The 20,722-nt window shown below is 45.2% G+C and overlaps 2 protein-coding genes across 2 annotated transcripts in view; both read left to right on the plus strand.

Moving 5' to 3' along the window:
* KMT2A (lysine methyltransferase 2A) overlaps positions 1–10,495 on the plus strand; it is an 81,562-nt gene extending 71,067 nt beyond the window's left edge. The window contains exons 29-36 of the mRNA XM_074936764.1: positions 1,808–1,872; positions 3,095–3,265; positions 3,886–3,960; positions 5,372–5,546; positions 6,233–6,340; positions 6,863–6,946; positions 7,363–7,492; positions 8,701–10,495. Coding sequence (XP_074792865.1) covers positions 1,808–1,872; positions 3,095–3,265; positions 3,886–3,960; positions 5,372–5,546; positions 6,233–6,340; positions 6,863–6,946; positions 7,363–7,492; positions 8,701–8,976 — 1,084 coding nt within the window. The 3' untranslated portion in view covers positions 8,977–10,495. The remainder of the gene's footprint in view (positions 1–1,807; positions 1,873–3,094; positions 3,266–3,885; positions 3,961–5,371; positions 5,547–6,232; positions 6,341–6,862; positions 6,947–7,362; positions 7,493–8,700) is intronic.
* A 5,175-nt stretch (positions 10,496–15,670) lies between these two features.
* On the plus strand, positions 15,671–20,043 carry TTC36 (tetratricopeptide repeat domain 36). The gene is made up of 3 exons (XM_074936589.1): positions 15,671–15,848; positions 17,569–17,757; positions 18,646–20,043. The coding sequence occupies exons 1-3, from the start codon at positions 15,734–15,736 to the stop codon at positions 18,912–18,914; spliced, it is 573 nt and encodes a 190-aa protein (XP_074792690.1). The 5' UTR covers positions 15,671–15,733; the 3' UTR covers positions 18,915–20,043.
* The last annotated feature ends 679 nt before the right edge of the window (positions 20,044–20,722 follow it).

Consider the following 20,722-nt stretch of genomic DNA (forward strand, 5'->3'; position numbering starts at 1 on the left):
CTGCATGGTGACAAGCTGCTGCCCCACCATGCTATGTGCCCTGTTTCTTCCTATTTTTGCCAAAATGAGAGTTGCGCTAGTGCCAACACCTGCTGTAGATTGTTTTTGTGAGTTAGATCCAGGCCTTGCCTCCAAGTTGGAATGAAGGTAATGGACAGAAATTTTGAGTGCACCAAGCCAGAACTGATTTACTTTAATGACTTGTCAGGTTCATACCATTTCTGCCCAGGATCCCCAAAAGGCACGGATAGGTTCTCTCTCAGTACACCGAAAACATTCATAGAGTTGCACGGTGGTGCTATGAACCATGAGATGTGTCCCAGGTCCCAGGAAGTCTTAGTGCTACACACAAGTGAATAGAGTGCCTGTGTGGATAAAGGCCACTACAGCCCCTCTGCTCCCCCAAGCTTGGCTGTTGTTCTGTAGTGAGGCCGCTCTCCTTTGTGAAATGCGTACACGGTGGAAATAACGAGGGTGAATCACACAAGTTAATTCTGTAGTGTGAATGCATGCTAAGTGTTATAACAGCATAAAGCTGAAATTATGCCACGGTGAATCAGGCCCCTTGTACCTGCTGTAGTCACAGGTAACACGAAAATTTCTGTACTGAAAAATAAAAACTAGTTTTTTTCCTTTTCCAGTTTGTATCCTTTGTGCATGGATTCATAGGCTATGTCTACACGGCCAATAGAACAACAAAACTTTTGTCTTTCAGAGGTGTGAACATCCACCCCCTCGCCCCCCGAAAGACACACGTTTTGCCGCGACAAGTGCCTGTGTGAAGGAGAGCGCTTCTGCCGACAAAGCTAACGCGCTCGTTGGCAGTGGAAGTTTTTTGTTGGCAGGAGAGCCGACAAACAGTGGCTACACTGTGCGATTTGTAGCGGCTAAAAGCTATGTAGTGTAGACAAGCCTATAGATTTCAAGGCCAGAAGAGACCACTGTGTGACTTCCTATATAATACAGGCCATAGAACGCCCCCAAAATAAGTCCTAGAGCAGATCTTTTTAAAAAAAAAATCCAATCTTGATTTAAAAATTCTCAGTGATTGAGAATCCACCACGACCGCTGCTAAATTGTTCCAGTTGTTAATTACTCTCACTGTTAAAAATGTACACCTTATTTCCAGTCTGAATTTGTCTACCTTCAGCTTCCAGCCATTGGCTCGTGTTATACCTTTCTCTTTTAGATTGAAGATCCCATTATTAAGTATTTATTTCCCATGTGGATACTTATAGACTGTAATCAAGTCACTCCTTAAACTTGCCTTTGAGCTCCTTGAGTCTGTCAGTATAAGGCATTGTGAAGTTCTGGGGTGCAATCAACTTTTGTCTAGTTAGGGCAGTGTGGTTTATGGATTACATACATTTCACCATGATATCATTGACCAGTGAGTTATTAGTTTTCCAATATAACTCTCAAGGCATATTTTGTACAAAGATTATTACGGTAATGTGTAGGGTGTGAATATAGAGGTACTTTCAGTCACAGGCATGCAGTTTGGTTCACTGTTCTCTTGCACAGTCAGTTTCTCCCTTTCTGAAAGGATCCTTATAAACATCTACCAGAGAACTGAAAAACTCTTATAAACATATTTGGAATAAGAGTATTATTTAAACTGTGCTCTGTTAGAAACTGGAAATTTTTATATGTAATCAATTTTAAAATGTTCAAGTTGACATTGTCTCTGTGAAACACACAACACCCCAACTGGTTAGATGGATCAGCCATAGAAAAAAACAGGAGCTGCCTTCTGTGGGGTGGTTTATTGCCGAGCATTATATTTCATTTTCTCCCTTTCCCCAAGGCAAATGGCAATTCTTACAGAGCCACAGTCAATGCAGAACACAGCAAATGAGCAAGAAAATACAGGTATGTCGCTTCTTCCAAAAATACAGTTTCTTGGCAGCCTTTGATGTTGAACTATATAGAGTCATTTCATGTTTGACCACTTTAAAGAACTCTTAGTAGCCACTGTGTGGTTTTCTGCTAGTTTTGGAGGCAGTTACGTTCCAGTCACAGAAATGTGAATTGCATGTGTGGTTGTAGTTGTAGAAATTTGCAACTTTGATTTTTATGTTCTCATGTTGTGGTGTAATCTGGATTTCACTTTCTAAATGGATGTAAATCCACGCTCAGGATCTCAGTTCTTGATCAGGAAATGAGAGCTCCAGAACAGTTCTAAACTTTAGAAAGTCCCGTTCTAGACTTTTGTTTGGGAGTTGAGTTTAAAGTCTGCTTATCACCCTCGTGCCCGTACACAGAGAACGGAATTAAAATTGTTGTGGTAAAGCTGTTGTCCCATTAACTGCAGTTTTCTTTCTGTTCATCATCATCAGAAATTGATATTCCTGTAGTAGCTCCCCTGGAGTATGATTCATGGAAGGACCTGTCTTTGTTTTCCCCTTTTATAATTCCCATTGCCACTGGTGATGGTTCAGTAGGTAATCCATTATTGTGGAACTTTAACAAGTCACTTAATATCATTAGCAGAATTGTTCTGGCTGAGTCCACATGCCTGCATGTGGACGTGGATTCTGCTGAAACTGTACAGCTGACTACTATAGTGTATGCTGTTCTCCATGCAGAGGTAGATGTTAAATTGCATTACAGATTCTACAGGTTGTATTAACCTCTAAAGCAGTGGTCCCCAACCTTTCTTGTGGGACTAGCATATTGCTATTCCCACAAGACTGTGGCGGGCGCCGAACACCCCGCCACTGAAATGCCGCCGAGAACGCAACGATTCTCGGCGGCATTTCAGCGTTGGGGTGTCCTGCGGGTGCACAAAAATGCTCCAGGGGGCACCATGGCGCCTGCGGGCACTGCGTTCGGGATCCCTGCTTTAAAGCAACCAGGAGTTGGTTTGCATGAAAAGGATCTCAAAGCTAGGGAGTAACCCAGGCACACTGATAAGGGAGGCAGCTCAAGAACGATACTTACGTTTTGGTGGCTTCTTAGAAATAATCATCCATTGTTCAAATCAGGGACAAATTCTTTTCACCATTAGGTATCTGTTTGTTTGGTGGTGGGAGGTACAATAAAACTTCATTCTGCCCAACTGTATCTTCATATCGGTCTGTCTGTCTTCCAGGATTCAAAGCTTCTGAGGAGGAGGAAGGCACTTTCAGCTCCCCACTTATGTTTTGGCTGCAGCAAGAACAAAAGAGGAAAGAAAGCCTTGGTGAGAAGAAGCCAAAGAAAGGACTAGTTTTCGAGATCTCAAGTGATGACGGTTTTCAGATCTGTGCAGAAAGTATTGAAGGTGAGGACAGTGATTTCTGGTTGCACCTTTCTCTGAGCTTTGTTCCCAGAGGTTAAAAACAAAAGATGCTTTTTGAGAAATTGTGATCTCTGTATCAAGCGTCTCCAGAATAGACTTGTCTTCTCTTAGAGATAAAGCTTTGGAACAAAATCCTATGCCAGAGTGCCTGGTTTGTGTTAAATGTCTGCATTGTTCCTCTTTGTCTTGAAATCATTGACCAACAGTGTTATTGGTATATAAAGTAGTGGTGGGACAAAGCAAATAATGAACACAGACCAGGCATTAGGTCATCTAAATTTTGTTTCAAAAGTCATTGCTAAAGCAACTTATTTGCCTGTGCACCATTAAGTTTTTTTGAAGAGGGTGAAAACTGTATAACTACAGGAGAAATAATGAGTTTATGGCCACTGATTGCGCTTCTCTTTATATTTGCCACATGGCTGGTACTGTATGCGTGTGCGCGCATACACTCACACCCGCTGGACTTGGCTGCATTGCTGCAGATCTGACTGAATGAGAAGACAATCAAGAGACATGCCGAGCAGCTGTTCCGGTTACTCCTGATGTCTGATAGATGCAAAGCTTCTTTTATTGTTTTGTCTTCCATTTTCTAATCGCAGATGCCTGGAAATCACTGACTGATAAAGTTCAAGAAGCTCGTTCCAATGCCCGTCTGAAGCAGCTATCGTTTGCAGGTAATACCAAGCACTGAGGTTGTTTCCTCTTTGCCAGCAAGTGTATTTTAAAAGCAGATAAACCAATGTTATGAGGAAATTGTCAAACAAGAGTAGAGTCTTCAGAAGAAAAAGGTCAGTTGCTTATAGACAGCTCTTTGAAGGAGAAACATTTTCGGTCGTAAATATTTTGATTTAAGCCGGGCAAAGCTCCTCAAGGTTTGCATGAATAAAAAGCTCCAACATTGCAGCAACAATAACGTTTATATGAGAATGATTGGAGCGGGGATATTCTCTCCTATTACCTGATTCATTACTTTGTGTCAGGGTTTGTGTCTGATCCACTGAGCAAGCTACATTTGCTGTGAAATGTTGGACTTTTATTGAACAAAGCTTATGGCAATTTTGCTACTTTTTCAAATGAGAAAATTATGCTACTTCTCTTAATGTATGGTGGCTGGCCACCTGAGCCTATTTGACCTTTTTATTCTGTGTCTGAGCTGCACAGATAACACTAGTTTAGATGTGTCCTGGAGTTCTGCTGTGAAGTTGTTTAGCAGCATGGTATGATCAGAAATCTCCTCGCTTCAGGTCAGACGGCCTACAATGGCATGTAGCCGATCTGCGATGCTAGCAGCAAATACCTCTGACGGCCAGCGATGGGACACTAGATGGAGAGGGCTCTGAGTTACTCCAGAGAATTCTTTCCCAGGTGTCTGGCTGGTGGGTCTTGCCCACATGCTCAGGGTCTATATGATCCCCATATTTGGGGTCAGGAAGGAATTTTCCCCTGAGTCAGATTGGCGGAGATCCTGGGGGGTTTTCGCCTTCCTCTGCAGCATGGAGCACCAGTCACTTGCAGATTTAAACTGGTGTAAATGTTGGATTTTCTGTAACTTCAAGTCTTTAAGCCATGATTTGAGGGCTTCAGTAACTCAGCCAGAAGTTAGGGGGTCTATTATAGGAGTGGGTGAGTGAGGTTCTGTGGCTTGCAGCGTGCAGGAAGTCAGACTAGATCACGATAGTCCCGTCAGACCTTAAAGTCTATGAAACACTAGTGTAACTACATGGTATACAAGTGGAATGCCCAGACTTACCCTGTAAGCTCCAGTGTGGGGTTTTTTATTAGTTAGGCATAGTTTATAAGCCTGCTATAGGAGTTAGCATTCTGACCAACGTAATCACTATCTAAAAGCCGCTGTCCTAGATGGCTGTAGTTCATCTGCTAGCTGCTGAACTGGGGATATGTCCTGATGCAGAGACTGAAACAAAAGAATTTTTATTTTAAGTTCTCATTAGAAATCAAACAATGTAGCTAATGCAGGGCTCTGGCAGGAGCTTCCACTGGTTTCTAATGGGCTGGTTTATTTTCCAGACTGCCTGTTTTCACTGACACCTGGTTTCTTACCTTTTCCTTTTGTCCTTGTTCTAGGTGTGAATGGTTTGAGGATGCTGGGGATTATCCATGATGCTGTTGTGTTCCTGATTGAGCAGCTTTATGGAGCAAAGCATTGCCACAATTACAAATTTAGATTCCACAAACCAGAGGAGACCAATGAACCCCCATTGAATCCACATGGCTCTGCTAGGGCTGAAGTCCACCTCAGGTAAGTGTGAGCTTTCTGATGCGTGGGACTTGACCAGTCTACTAGCCAGAGTAAGAGACTTTTCCCCTGGCAAGTGAGGGGCATAAACTGTAAACTTTGCAGAATTTAATCTTTAAACTAAAAACTAAATTATAGGTTTAATGGTATCTTTCAAATGTAAACTGATGGCCTGTATGTTCCTGAGTCTACATGCAGCTCTAGTACTTCTGTTGCTCTTAGCTTTTTGCCAAGCAGTAGGAAATTGAAATTAATAAGACTTCCCACTTTACCACTTCCATTCACAATCCTAAAGATTATGTTTATTTGGTGTTGCTGCCTTACAGAGCTTTGATCAGCACCTGAGGTGAGCATGAATCACTGAGAAGGAGATGTTTCAGAGGAGCAGCCGTATTAGTCTGTATTCACAAAAAGAAAAGGAGTACCAGTGGCACCAGACCAATTTATTTGAGCATAAGCTTTCGTGAGCTACAGCTCTCTTCTGAAGTGAGCTGTAGCTCACGAAAGCTTATGCTCAAATAAATTGGTTAGTCTCTAAGGTGCCACTGGTACTCCTTTTCTTTTTGCAAAAAGAAATGAAAGTTAGGCCAGAGAAGTGATAGAGTAGCAGACACACATAGCCCTTGCAGCAGCCAAGATATTGTTGAAAACTAACGTTGCCAGTAATACACATGTTCTTTGCCCTCCAGGAAGTCAGCATTTGATATGTTCAATTTCCTGGCTTCTAAACACCGCCAGCCGCCAGAATACAACCCCAATGATGAGGAAGAGGAGGAAGTGCAGCTGAAGTCTGCTCGGTATGCAACTGGATTTATGTCTCCAAAAGGGAAAAGGGGAGGGTACTAAGAAGAAAAGCCAAATATTTTGGTCTTGTCTATTGCACCTGGAGGTGTGGTGTTACAACTTTAAATGTACAAAACACTAGAAAATAGATTGTAGAGGACAATCCTGCATTAGCAGGGGAGCTGGCTACTGAACATGGCCAGCCCCTCTCAGATCTGTTTTCATGCTACTGTAGGATGTTCTGATCAGAATTCTGGGAGAATAAGGCAAAAAAGATTACTTATATTAAATTTGCAGAAGAGGAGAGCTGGTTAGCAGTAAGGAGTTTGTCTGAGATCAGAGGTTGAATTAAGAACAGCTTTATAATATAATATTTATAGAAAAATACATTGTATTAATTTTGGTTGCTTTCTCAGTGGGCATTGGGCTGCAGTGTCACAGTGACTAAATGTTAATATTTTTGAAACTATACCGACTAATGCTTGGCATGGGCTCTCGAATAAAGGTGATCACTTAGCAGTGTCTCTTTGTTCTAGGAGGGCAACTAGTATGGATCTGCCAATGCCCATGCGATTCCGACACTTGAAGAAGACCTCCAAGGAGGCAGTTGGTGTCTACAGGTATGGTTTTACTCTGGTGCTTTAACTCTGTCTAGGGCAGAAGGAGATTAAAAATTGAAAACCCTTTCTAAAGTCCAACAGGAATGTTGAAGGGAAAGAGTTCTCTCTCTCTCCCTTCGTCTCTTCCCTTTCTCTGTTTTCAGGTCAAATCTTTAAAAAGCTGATCCTCAGTACAAACCACTTATTCCTGCCAGCTCACCTTGGTGATAGCTCAGGCATTTATTTTTGGGGTGGGAAGGGAAGCTAAAAATGTTTTGGTTACTTGCATATGGTAAAAACACAGTGAGGAGAGTCAAACCCTTCATCCCTTTGATGAAGAGTTAGCCTGTGTGCTAAGGTTTTCTGATCTTCAGTTGAAACAGCATGGTCCAGTTGCATTGGTTGATACATTCTCTTACCTTGTTTCTTTTCACTAGGTCTCCCATCCATGGCCGGGGCCTATTCTGCAAAAGGAACATTGATGCAGGTGAGATGGTGATTGAATATTCAGGCAATGTCATTCGCTCCATCCTCACTGACAAACGAGAGAAGTACTATGACAGCAAGGTGAGTTCTGTGGCTTTCATCAACATTTGTAAAAGGCACAATTAAACTCATTCACAGCACTTTTCTCCAGTTGGCGAGCTGAAGGGAGCATTCCCAAGAGGAAACTGATAATAGTCTTTCACAGGGGTTATGGAACTGAAACCCTGTGTAACTATGGAAAAATATATGCCCTAATGTGTGGAGTCCTATAAAATATTAGCACTTACATAGTACTCCTAATCTTCAGTGTACTGTACAAACAGCTGATCCTCACAACCCTCTATGGAGTAAGGAGTATAGATGGGGAAACAAAGGCAGAGGAGCTAAGCTGTTTGCCCCAGTTCAGAGAGGGGATTGGTGTCATAGCGAACGTTAGTACAGAAGAGTTTCTGGGTGCCATTCCTGTGCTCAAACCACTAGATAATGCATCTGACCACATAAATTGTAAAGGCCAAACAAATTTTACATTCTGATGTGTGTTTGCTTTGGACAAGGCCTGAATAAAATGCCCATTGTTGGCAACTTCTCCTATACATATCAGCAATTTCTTCTTGAAGACTCTCTTTTCTGTTTGTGTTGACGTAGACATTTGCAGAAAAATGTTGAACTGAAAATAATTATGAAAAAGAGGGAAGTTTCACATTTGTGACCTTCCAAGTGCTTTCTGACAGAGCCAAGACTTGTTTGTGGTGACTTTAAAACTAGTGACTTCCAGTTGCAATTCAGTGTTATGACCTCCAGCAGCAGTTTGTAGAGAATGGGCCCAGATGCTGGCCAGACTTGGTCTGTGGGGATTGCATGGGGTATAAATATGTCTGTCTGGGTTCAAGGGTGGGTTAAAGGGAGTCAAGTATATGTACAGTGCAAACTTTAATAGGCGAGCAAACTGCACTTGAACTCTGTGGTTTGGGGTTCTAGACTTCCCAGTTTTTCCAGCACTGACTGGAGCTCTAGGAGCACTTCCTTTGCTTCCTCCAAGGGCTTAGGAAATATTTGAGCCCTGCATCAACACTGCAGATTCAAAGGGTATGAGGATAAAATGGTTCAAGCAAGTACCTTATAACTGAAGAGTGGCTACAGGATTCTAAGGAGATCATGGTTCCACACCGACTACATGTTGATTTCTCTTGTTTAGTTATGGTAATAAACAATCTCCTGAAACTCCAGGCAGGGGAGAGGGACTCTTGGCTTCGCTGAACTCTAAATGCCTTTCTTTCCTCCATGCCCAGGGGATTGGCTGCTACATGTTCCGCATTGATGACTCCGAAGTGGTAGATGCCACTATGCACGGGAATGCAGCCCGCTTCATCAACCACTCATGTGAGCCCAACTGTTACTCCCGCGTAATCAACATTGATGGCCAGAAACACATCGTCATCTTCGCCATGCGCAAAATCTACCGTGGGGAGGAACTCACTTATGACTACAAATTCCCCATTGAAGATGCCAGCAACAAACTGCCTTGTAACTGTGGCGCCAAGAAGTGCAGGAAATTCTTAAACTAAAACTTTCATGAGCTGTGAGTGAGCCCTGAAGGGCCTGGGGCGAACCAAAGTTACAGTGCATTTCTTTCCTGCCATTTGGGAGGGAGAGGGGAAGACAGAGACAGAAATGAAGATTGACTGGGGCTCAGGGACGTAAGTGATGGCTGCGCTTCTCCGTCAGAGTCCACATCTTCATGTCTCACGTGCGCACAGTTATCCTTGTGAAAGACACAGACGATCAGAGAAGATCCTCAGTATGATTGTTATGCTTTTTCCACTGCCCTTTTTTCCCCCCCTCCAGTATTTGTCTGTCATTGTGGGATAGTGAGTGGGAGAGGGGGAGGGTGGATGGATGAGGCAGAAAAGACCAAAACTCATATATGGGTAGAGGCCTCAGATTTTTGTCCTCCTTTGTAGTTTCTGGTTTGTCAGGACTCCATGACCAGCTTTGCCAGGAACGGCAATGTGGGGTTTTCAGTTTCCTTCGCTTGCTGTGTCATAATTAAAAGAAGCACAGTATGTGACTGAGCTTTTCCACTGGAGAGAGACTGTATCCCATCAGCCAGCTCCGTGAAGGACATTGAGTGTCTGTGGTTCCTTCCACCATGCATTTCCAAAACACTATTTGTGAGCAGGCTGGGTTTTATCAGACTTCTTAGAGCAGCCATAGGTGGCCCAGTGCATTTCTCTTGGTTGGTCTGTCTTTTATTGGGGCCTGGAAAGAGTAAGGCTAGGGTAACCTACAGCAGCCTGTAAGTGAACTGAAAAGGGTTTCAGTAGGATTTTCCTCTGAAATTTGTTTTTGTATAAGAGAATTTCTAGCTGTCTCTAGTAAAGGAAGGGGCTGTATTGGGTTTGCCAACTGATTACAGTGATTCACTCTTCAGGATTTACAGCCCAAAGTGGAAATCCTTGTCAGCAAAGGCCTTGTTTCAGTAGTGAAGTCCTCTGTAGAGTAGGAACAACTCTTCTCCTATGTTTCTGCCATCAGAAATGGGCACTCTTCTTTGGTCTAGGGAGCTGAAGGGTTTTCCAGCCACACAGAGATCTGCCTCCCTGCCTCTGAGCCTGTCCAAGCAATGGAAATCCATGAGCAGAGTAGGAGGACCCGCAACTGTCAGAAATGGAGACCAGTTCTATTAGCTAGCCAGTACTCCCAAACAGAAACTAGCAAGGGTGATTTGCAGAGGTTTCAGCAGGAGAGGCTCTGCTCAGATGGTTTAAATAATGTAGTAGGATAAATGAATCAAGCAAATGAGTGATTTCTCTAAGCACATCTCTCTCTCTAGATCCATTTCTAGGTTATGGTTACTTCAATCTTCCTTGTAAGACATAGGAATAGGCACCAAAAGGGGATATAAAAGCTCAGTAGAAATGCAAGGCCAAACACTAACAGTCTGAGCATACTCCTTGTAGCATTTAAAAATGTGTTTAGGAAACCAGTTTGCAACTGCCACAATTAAACCCACCTGAGTGAAATAGTAAATTCATTTAAAAAGCAAAACAGAATGACACTAGTCCTGGTTCACGTGGGATAACTCCCCCCCCCCCCCTTTGGATCCAAAAGAAAAAAAAGCCCCAAGCCTGTTAAATTAAGTGATTGGATTTTACTCTGTTCTGTTTACAGTGTAGTATTTAAGGTTTTATAAATGTAAATATATTTTGTATATTTTTCTATGAGAAGCACTTCATAGGGAAAAGCACTTATGACAAGGCTATTTTTAAACAGTGGTATTATCCTAATTTAAGATAATCTGTTTTTAATAATTTTTTATTTTCATAGGATGGTTATTGGAAATATCTGGCTGGACATAGTCTGATCCTTCCTCCAGAGAGAGGGATACTTTTATTTTTATTTTACTTTTAATCTTGTTCTGCCTTGTTGACTTAAGTAGCTGTTTCCTGGAAGCTTTGGCTGGACCTTAATTATATTAATTTGTCAAGGGGGAGGGCATGGGAAACAATCACCCAACTCAGGAGGAGTTTGACTCAGTGGAACTTTATTTGAACGTCTGTGTTAACATTTTTTGGTACAGTTTTCCTACCGCTGGGCAGAAAGAGGCATGATTCTGCCTTGACACGTGCCACTGTTCTGTTTATAGAAAGGTAAAGGAGAGGGGGTAAGAATTGCTATCTTCACTTTTCCATTAGTTTGTTCAGAGCTCAGAATTAGGAATATGGCAGAAAATATGAATTTTTCCACCCTGCTCTTTCCACTTCAATCCTGCAGAGCAGACGTGTCCTCCTCAGTAACTCACTGATTCTGCCAGGATACTTACTGAGAGTGAGTGGTCCCTGCATCTCTGGAGAGATCACTTTAACTTAAGCCCAGGACTGTGATTGGTAGCAGGGAAAGCCAACTTCCCATCACTCACTATTGTGTTTCTAAAGCAGCTTCAGTGGATAAAGAGCCAGAGTGGGTTTTCATTCTTGGAAAATTCTCAACTCTTCAACCAGAGAAACTTGGTCCTGTGGAAATTGAGCAAAGCAATAGAACCCCAGCCCTGCCTTTGTTCATCATCATTGTTAGGAACAGGTGTGGGATTTGTACCCACAAATGCACTTCACAGCCCCGAGTGCCTCTCACTTGGAAACATATGAATTTTTCCTTTGAACAGTAAAATTATAATGCACACCCACTCCTCTCCTCTGTCCCTGGGGACAGGCCATCTACAATTTGCTGAATGAGCAAATTGAAAGGCTGCTATGAAACAGCATCAGCAGCTGCCTATGGAAATTGGACAGCATTGACTAATAACTCCTTAGCGCTCACAGCTTAGCACTATGTATCTGTGTCATTCAAACCCCGAGACCTCTTCCTCTGACCTGAGAATGAAATGCAGCACGCAGAAGGGTCAGGAATTGCTGTTTCCTTTTTTATTGCACTGTGTGATTATTATTTTGTAAAACTTTTTTTTTAAAGGAAAAATCAAAGTCAAAGCTGCCTGTGTTACTGAAATGATTTGATGCACTGACAGTTTGGGAATGCACACACACTGAGAGGCCAGAAACCATGTCTGGGGAAATCTCAGCTCAGCATCCCTAGACACAGCTCTTCGCGGCAGTGCTGGGGAACAGTTCCAGTGCTGGACACACCAGTTAATTTTACCTTCAGAATGGTCTAGTTCAATCATTTCCCCCCCCTTCTCCCTTCTGCTGATATCCCTTTATCTGGCAGAGAATCAGCCTCTGCAGCTGACAACAATCCCATTCTTTTCTCTTTCCAAAAATCTGTGTAGCTATCAGCTATTTGATCAGCAAAATTGATTCCTCACCAGACATCCACACTAAGAGCAAGTTCTGATCAGGAAACACTGCTCCCACAAAACCCCTTAGGGGAAAAAACACAAGAAGAGGGGGAAAAAATAAGTGAAGGAGAAAACAGAAGAGAGATACCACCTGAGTCTCTCTGAGAACCAGGCACTAGAAATTTCCTCTACCGTGAGGACTGAGAGCGCAAATGGATCAGGCTAGAATTTGGTGGAAGATCCAGCTCACTGAATGCTTTGCTGCTATACCTGTTGTGGCTGCCTTAACTAGCAGCCACTGTGGCCAGTGAAACTGTCTGTAAACCAGAGAAGCTGAATTGTGCTGACCTACAGGCTGGGCCAGGGGTCCCCTTGGCTCCCCACTTCCATTGTTCTCACCAGTCTGTCTCCAGCACAGAGGTTTTCAGTCACTTACAGTTTTAAATAAATAAAAGGAAGGTGGGGAGAAGCCTTGGCAGCTAGTATTTAAGTTTTCAATGATTCATGTGTAAGACACAGGCCTATGTGCCCTTTAACCCTGTTCTGCCCAGGCTAATAGTGAGCACAATGCAGCTTCCTCATATATGAATGTATATTTTATAAGGACTGACATAGATCATGATATCTGAAAATACTAAAAGTCAAACCTTAAGGCATTTATTTTTATTTGTACAAACCAATTTTTTTAAAGGAAAAGCGGGTCATTGCAAAGGGCTGGGTATAATCTTTTTATTTCATTTTCTTTCATTTCCAAGCAATACCAGGTTCTTCAGCAAGATGGTCTTTGTGCAGAATCATGCCATTCAAACCCATACTACTGGTCCATACTCAACACACTTGCGAGTTTTTTTTATAACTATAAATATGATATATATATAGGAACTAATATAGTGATGCACCATGTAATGAAGCCTAGTTCAGTATCGGTCCATGGCTTTTAATTCTCTTAACACTATAGATAAGGATTGTGTTACAGTTGCTAACAAAGGCAGGAAAAATAATCAAGCTGTGTACTTCTGGGTTAACAAATGTAAACTGAAGGGGGCTTGCTTGGCACTAGTGCAGAACACCTCAGCCTGAAGAGTGTAGCTTCCTGCAGAAATGAAATACTTAGCCCGTCGTTTCCCTGCTTGAGGATTTTTCTGACCTTCAGTGTTACCAGTCAGTACTTGTACAACTTGTTTCTTTGTTTTGTTTTTGGATTTTTTTTTTTTTTTTTTGGTTATGAATGTTGGGGTACCACCTGCATATAGGGAAAAATGTGTTCTGTGCTTTCCTGGTATCTTTTTAACAAGGTACTGTAGCTTTGTCTATCAACCAAGAACTATACTTGTGGTGTTTCTTTTATTAAACTTAACAGTCTCTTTAGTAAATACAGGTAGGTGAATAATTGTTCAAAAAAAAAAAAAGCTCTACAATGGCAAGGTCATGTTCTAGAAATAATACATTTCTCAACAACTTATCATGTGTAACGGATCTTTTTATTTCTTTTTTTCTTGTGTTCTTCCAAGCTTCTGGTTTAAAAAAAAGAAAAGAAAAAAAAAAAGAAAAAAGGAAATGTCTAAAGTACATCAGTGTTAACTCCCTGTCACAGGGATGAAGGAAATACTTTAATAGTTAAAAAACAATGCTGAAAGCTCTGCGAAAGACTGAATGTAAAAATAAAAGTGTATATAGTTGTAAAAAACAAAAAGGAGTTTTTAAACATGTTTATTTTCTATGCACTTTTTTTTATTTAAGTGATAGTTTAATTAATAAACATGTCAAGTTTATTGCTGCAGAGGGTGACTCTTGATTTACTTTATTTTTTAAAAAGCTGGAGAGGAGGTGTTCCAGTGCCACCGTCGCTCAGCCTCATCATGTGAATCACCCTTTCTTCAGAAAAGGCACATCGATATCACGTGGCTTCATTATTACTATTTGTGTTGTAGTCCCATAGATGTGACTGGTGCACTGCAAAAGAGATGAGTCCCTGTCTCAAATGGGGATGGTTCTTGACAGGTAACCTTGAAACATAAGGGCATGCAGTGATGTCATGAAAGAAAAGTGACCTGTGGAAGGGTAAGGAAGAAGGCCTCATCCCTCCCAAGTCCTTGATCCCTCATAGTCACAGAACAAGTGAAACACCATTTGTAAAAGTCACCCAGGTGTTAAGCAGACCCTGTGTGTGTGTGTACCTTGTGACTTGTGTGTGGGATTTTCTGTGGCACTGGGCATCCATGTTCTAAGCTCTTAGGGAAACAAACATTCACATATATTCAGCATCTCCCTAGCATCTTGGCCTGTGATACAGAATTAGTTCAAAGCGTTATGAAACTCAACCCACTGGAAGAAGAGTTTGCTATCCAAGTGGTCTATATGCTGGTAGAGCCCTTAGGCCTCAGTTAGGGCCGCATTGCAGGACACTGTACAAACAGCCAGCCAGCCAACAGCCACAGATACACTGAGGGAATATGGATACAACAAACAATCCAACGACCCTGGGGAGGAATTGGCCCTCCTGGGTTAGTTTCATGGATGGTGGATGGCTGGTTTCAGTTGAGGGCAAAGGAAAGAAGGGGAAGAACAACAGGCCCCACTTGTCACCTGCCCAGCAATGCCCTCTGCTATGGTGCCTGGAGAACCATCTAGAGGGGCATCCTGAGATGGACAAGGCAATGGCAGTGGGGATTTTATCAGGGGTTTTCCTCAGGCATGAAGGCAGCACGGAGGTGTCAGAGAGAAACTGCCTTGTGGGCAGTGAAGACTGGGAACACTGGCAGAGCGAACACAGGTTGACATCACCATAGGTAAGTAGGTCACCAAGTGGAGTGGGGCAACATTATGAACTGCCTTGAAGGTAAAGACAAGTATCTTTTATTTGATACACAGGTAAAGGAGAAGCTGGCGGAGGGACTCAGGGCCTGACGTCAGAACTCCGAGAATAAGATCTTGGCAGAAGCATGGTGAAGACACAAGGGGAGAAAGGGTGCAGGAGTCCAGGCCAGACAAGGAGAGGATTCTGTAGCCAAGACATTCAGGGATCCGGGCTTGGACAACAATTCTGGCTGTGTATGCAGGGGGGAAAGGCTGATGCCAGAGGAGACGTGTAAGAAAAATGTCAAGATTTAGCAATGGCCTGAATGTGCATCCAGTTTATTTCCATGTCTGTGCAATAGAAACTGGTAGTGCTTTGGTGGGGCTAGAATCCCTTTCCCTGCCCTCTCCCACACGCATCCTGTTACTGACCTCAACACCCGCAATGGTTTTAGTGAGTTCTGCTCACATTTGACATGCAATTCCACTTCTGTCTTTGCCTGCAGTTGACAGCCAGCAGGCCCTCTGGAGGTTTTATCTGCCTCTGGCCAGGGACAGAATGCTAAAAGTCCATGTGAACATTAACCTCCCCTGCTGCTCTGCGGTGCGGTGCCCCCATCTCCTCCCCCACTCCTATTGGCTGCTTTTAGGCCAGCCCCCGACTTGTGTCTCCAGACACCATTCCTGGCTTGCTAGAGGTGCCTTTTCCTGCCTCTCTCTGTGTGCTGTCAAACATGGCTACAGCCCAGGACAGGGCGGTTCTTCAAACCATCTTTAACCCCAGTGCTCCTTTTGGGGACATCACCACCTCAGATGCGGGAGAGGAGGCAGAGGCAATCCAAGGGGAAGGTGAGGTTTGATTCAGCAGCAGTTGTACCTCTGGGGGCTTAGATTCTTGCTGGTAACTAAATGTCTGTGCAGTGGCTGTGATTTACCCTTCCCGGTGGTGGACTTTGCCACTGAGGAGGTGTGTGCTGGCACTGGCTAATGATGGGAAGAACTGTCTTCATTGTGAACAATGGCACTGCTGTAATCCGAGAGAAGTCAGTGGAGTTACACCAGGGAAGAACTAGTCGCATGGATGTTGTGGAATGATCCAGCGTTCCCCTGGCAGTGACTGATGGGGGCTTGGAAGCTAGGGCAGAGCTCACTAAGAGCTGGAAGGAAAGCATGCTGATCTCTAGAAAGATATGCCAGTTGGACTAACTGGACCCTGATGGGACTGGGGCCCTCACTAGTTAGCACCTGAAAGCTCTTCTCAGCCCTGGAGGGGAAAATCTCTACAATGCAGAGAAAGTGATGCAAGAGAGCTGCCTGCTTGCTGTCTGTCACTGAGCTGAGCGGGCTCCATGCTTGCCGTGGTATGGCGTCTGCACGGGTAACTCAGGAAAAAAGGAGCAAAACGATTGTCTGCCCTTGCTTTCCCGGAGGGAGGGAGGGAACGGGGGCCTGACGATATGTACCCAGAACCACCCGCGACAATGTTTTAGCCCCATCAGGCACTGGGATTTCTACCCCGAATTCCAATGGGCGGTGGAGACTGCAGGAACTGTGGGATAGCCACCCACAGTGCAACGCTCCGTAAGTCGACGGTTGCCTCGGTACTGTGGACACACTCCGCTGACGACATGCACGTAGAGCATTTCTGTGGGGACACACACAATCCACTGTATAAAAACGCTTTCTCCAAAACCGACTTCTATAAATTTGACCTAATTTTGTAGTGTAGACAAGACCTTAGATGAGAAGAGACCAGCAGGTCCCTGCATCTGTTACTCCTTACCAGATAGTGGTGCCGCTGGGAGTTGGGGGAGGGCCCACAGAGCAGGGCCACCATTACAGAAGGTTGAAGTGTGGTAGCAAATACCTGCCTGATCAGCTCAGCCTGCCTTCTACATTCGGCCAGCTACTGAAGCATCCTTTGGCCTGTCAGGCTGTCCTGCCATGAGCACCAAGACAGTCGGTTTGAGAGGTGCCTGTGCAGGCATCTCACGGCCACGTCGCTTTCCCCCAAACTCACAAAATTGTTACAAATAACCAAGGAGTCTGGCCTGGATCAGGGTGCTGACTGGATCCCACTGGACCCACCCCTGGGCCAGGCAGCCCTTTGGAAAGGGATCACACAGGAGACTGGAGAGTTCCTCTTCTAATTCACTGGGGAGCAGCGTGGACACTTTGGCCTTGGGGCCAGGGCCCATGCACTTTGCAGTGAGGTTCCTGGTCTCTCTTTGGGGCAGCAGGTTTATGTGAATCTGAATGTGTGGGAATTAAACTGCATGTTGGATTTAAATGCAGCCTGCTGCCCAGTCTGCATACCTGCCTGAGTAAAGGTGCCCAATGGAGATCTGCTGTCACAGCAACCCATGACACGCCTGGGCACTGCTCTCAACCCTTGGTGGATCAGGAAAGCAGAGCCCAAGACTAGTTCCGAGCCCCCATATTAACCCTTGGTCCGGTGGGCTCCTGTCCCATGCCTGGTGGTTTTGAGACTCTCCCCTCACTGTGCCCTGGTCTGGGTGTCTGCCCAGAGCGCTGCATAAATGAAGTTTTTCTTTTATGCATGTCACAGATGGAGCTTTCACCTCAGAGCTGCTGGAGCAAGTCAAAGAGCTGGAGCTGCAGGGAGTTTTGGCAGCTGAATCGGGAAATGTGAACATGGCCCTTGAGAGATTCAGCCAGGCCATTTGGCTCCTTCCGGAGCGAGCCTCGTGCTACAACAACCGTGCCCAGGCCCTTCGTCTCAAAGGGGATGTGGCAGGTAAATGAGGAGGGGAGTCATGCCCATCACCCCTGGGTTGGCAGTTACCATTGGGGAAGGCTGCAAACAGGTGGTCTGGTTCTAGGAGTGACCGGGCCAGGCGTGGGGTCTGATGGGCAGCAGTGCAGTCACAGCACAAGGTACGTGAATTGCACACAATAGAGAAGCAGGTTCTAAGCTCAGCACTGGGAGCCAGGAACTCCTAGGTTCAATCCTGACTTGTGACCCAATTTTTCATGTGATGTCCCTGTTTCATGTGATGTCCCAGGACTTTCTTTTGTGGGTCCTGAAATGTCCCTGTTTTTTCAGTCCTATTGTTTGTTCCAATGTGTAGCAACACTGGGTAGAATTTGCTCTGTATTTACCAGGAACACACTTTCAGGGTGATAAACGGGGTTTGGGGTGGAGTAGGAGGAGTGGAGACACTACTGGAGAGGCGCTGGGGCTCACAGTCGACGTTCATGATTCTTGGTCCGTGTTCCGCAATAGATAAATTCAGAACAAGTTACTATGGAAAAACTCTCCCCTCTGAGAACCTTCCCATGTTGTGGATGGGTCAGAAGCTGGGGCACAGCATAGAAAATAGGAACTTTTGTCTATTGAATGAACATTTAATAACCCTAAAACAAGTCCTCACAAAAGGACCCTATTTTTTTATTTTGAAAATGTTGTTACAGCATCTCAGCTGTGAGAGACACTCAGAGGATGGCTTTGGTCACTGCCCTGTGCCCCGTCTGTACAAGAGGGATAATACTTAGCTCTTCCAACAGAAGGCTGTGCATGCTAATCATGGATCTGAACCCCTAGGAGCCTACAGCTGAGTCCCAGCACATTACACTGATCAAGGCCAGGCAGAGTTCACCCTTCTTCCTTTCTGTCTCCAAACAGGTGCCCTGCAGGACCTGGACACAGCCCTGCGCCTCAGCAGGGGCACAGGCCGTGTGGCATGCCAGTGCTTCGTGCAGCGAGGTCTCATCAATGTGCTGCAGGGCCATGAGGATAATGCCAGGCAGGATTTTGAGCAGGGAGCCAGACTGGGTAGCGCCTTCGCTCGGCACCAGCTGGTCCTGATGAACCCCTATTCAGCGCTCTGCAACCAGATGCTGTTGGAGATGATGAGGAAGCTGCAGAACCCAGACATCCAGGGAAGCAACTAGAGCCCATCTGTCCAGGCAAGGGGTCAGCTGAGATTGTTCCAGGGGAGAGGGTTGCCACTGAATCATTCTGCTGGGCCAGACAGACAGGATGCCTTCCACCTGCCCCACATAGAATCCTGAACTCTCCACTGGGGCAAGGGCAGCCGAGATCAGGGGTCTCAACCATTTTCTTTCTGAGGCTCCCCCCCCCACCCCTAACATGCTATAAAAACTCCACGGTCCAGCTGTGCCTCAACAACTTTTTCTGCCTATAAAAGCCAGGGCCGGTGTTCGCAGGTAGCAAACAGGGCAATTGCGCGGGGCCCTGTGCCACAGGGGGCCCTGCAAAGCTAAGTTGCTCAGGCTTCGGCTTCAGCCCCAGGTGGTGGGGCTCGGGACCCTGGGCTGCAGGCCTGTGTGGCAGGGCTTTGGTTTTCTGCCCTGGGCCCTAGAAATTCTAATGCCAGCCATGCTTGGTCGACCCCCTAAAACCTGCTTGCAGCCCCCTGGTTAAGAATCACTGGCTTAAATTGGTGCATCCTGAGCAACGGCCGGATGTTTGTAGGGAAGTTTGTCTTTTGCAGAGCCTGACGCATCTCAATCCTGGCCACCTCCGCTGGCCTGGCACAAGGCGTGATCTGCAGTGTCTTTGTCATAGGCAGGTTCCCAGATGAGGCCCCCAGGCAGGTGAGCCACTTGGCAGGAACTTGCCAGGAGTGGGCCACTGTGTACAAACCAGCACAAGCCACTTCCTCCCCAGAAGCATTTGTCGTTTCTCGTAAAGCTTTCGAACCTCATGAGTGGATCGGCTGGATTCGAATCGCACCATGTTCTGGACAGGCCTCCCCTGCGGCCGTTTCTCACACTTGCTTGCTCCAGATAAGAGCTGACCCTGCTTCAGCTTGGGCATTGGTCTTCCCTATCACAAATAAACTCTCTAGTTTGGCTGGCGCTGGGCTCTAGTTGTCTGGGTGTAATTAATGTTCTTTTCACTTTTAGATGTAAGTAGTAATAAAAGAGTGCTCTGAAAAAACCCAGCCCCTTCCTATGGCCCTAGCAAATGTAGCCATTGGGTTCTTCAGTTCCCCAGGTCCTTGTTCACATGTCACTCAGCTGGGGCCTGGAACTAGACTGGCCTATGCTCAGTAACGGTAGCCTACTCGACAGCACACTGGACTGGGTCTTTGGAAACAGGATTCAATTTCCTGCTCTGCCCCGGTCTGACTGTGGGATCACGGGCAAGTCACTTAGTCTTTCTGCCTCGGTTCCTTTGTTGGTGGGGCTTGTCTTTTTTAACTGTTGGCGTTTTGAGGCAGGGAGGACTCTCTCAATGTGCATGTTCAACACTTTGCACAATGGGGCCTTGATCTTGACTGGAGCCTCTCTGTGCTCCTGTGGTTTGTGTTTTGATTGCTTTCCTAGTGCCGGAAGTGGCTTAGGCACACTGTACTTTCATTTGCACTCCCTCTTGGTGCTCAGCCTGGTGCTGTTGTGTTTAGCTCTCCAGTACTGACACCCAGGGACTGTCTAACCTCAAACATTTCTCATCTGAAATCATTGCAAACATCCCTCTTGGCAGTGGGGTTTTTAACCCTCTTTTCAGTTTGTTCCAGAATGTAACTTCTAAGCTGGGGCAGCATCAGCTCTCGGTGTGTGGGCTGGGCCTGCATCTACTGTTACAGCTGGGTCTGCTCCGTCAGCGCAGCACTGTCCTAGGGCTGCTCAAAGGGCATTTTACAGAGGAACTGTATGCGGTGAAAAGCGGTAGAGCCAGTTAATCCGACCTCAGCGTTCACACGAGCCAGCGGCTCCTGGTGAACGGAGTGGGT

The sequence above is a fragment of the Natator depressus genome, chromosome 22, assembly GCF_965152275.1.
Source record: "Natator depressus isolate rNatDep1 chromosome 22, rNatDep2.hap1, whole genome shotgun sequence".
Classification (NCBI taxonomy): domain Eukaryota; kingdom Metazoa; phylum Chordata; order Testudines; family Cheloniidae; genus Natator; species Natator depressus.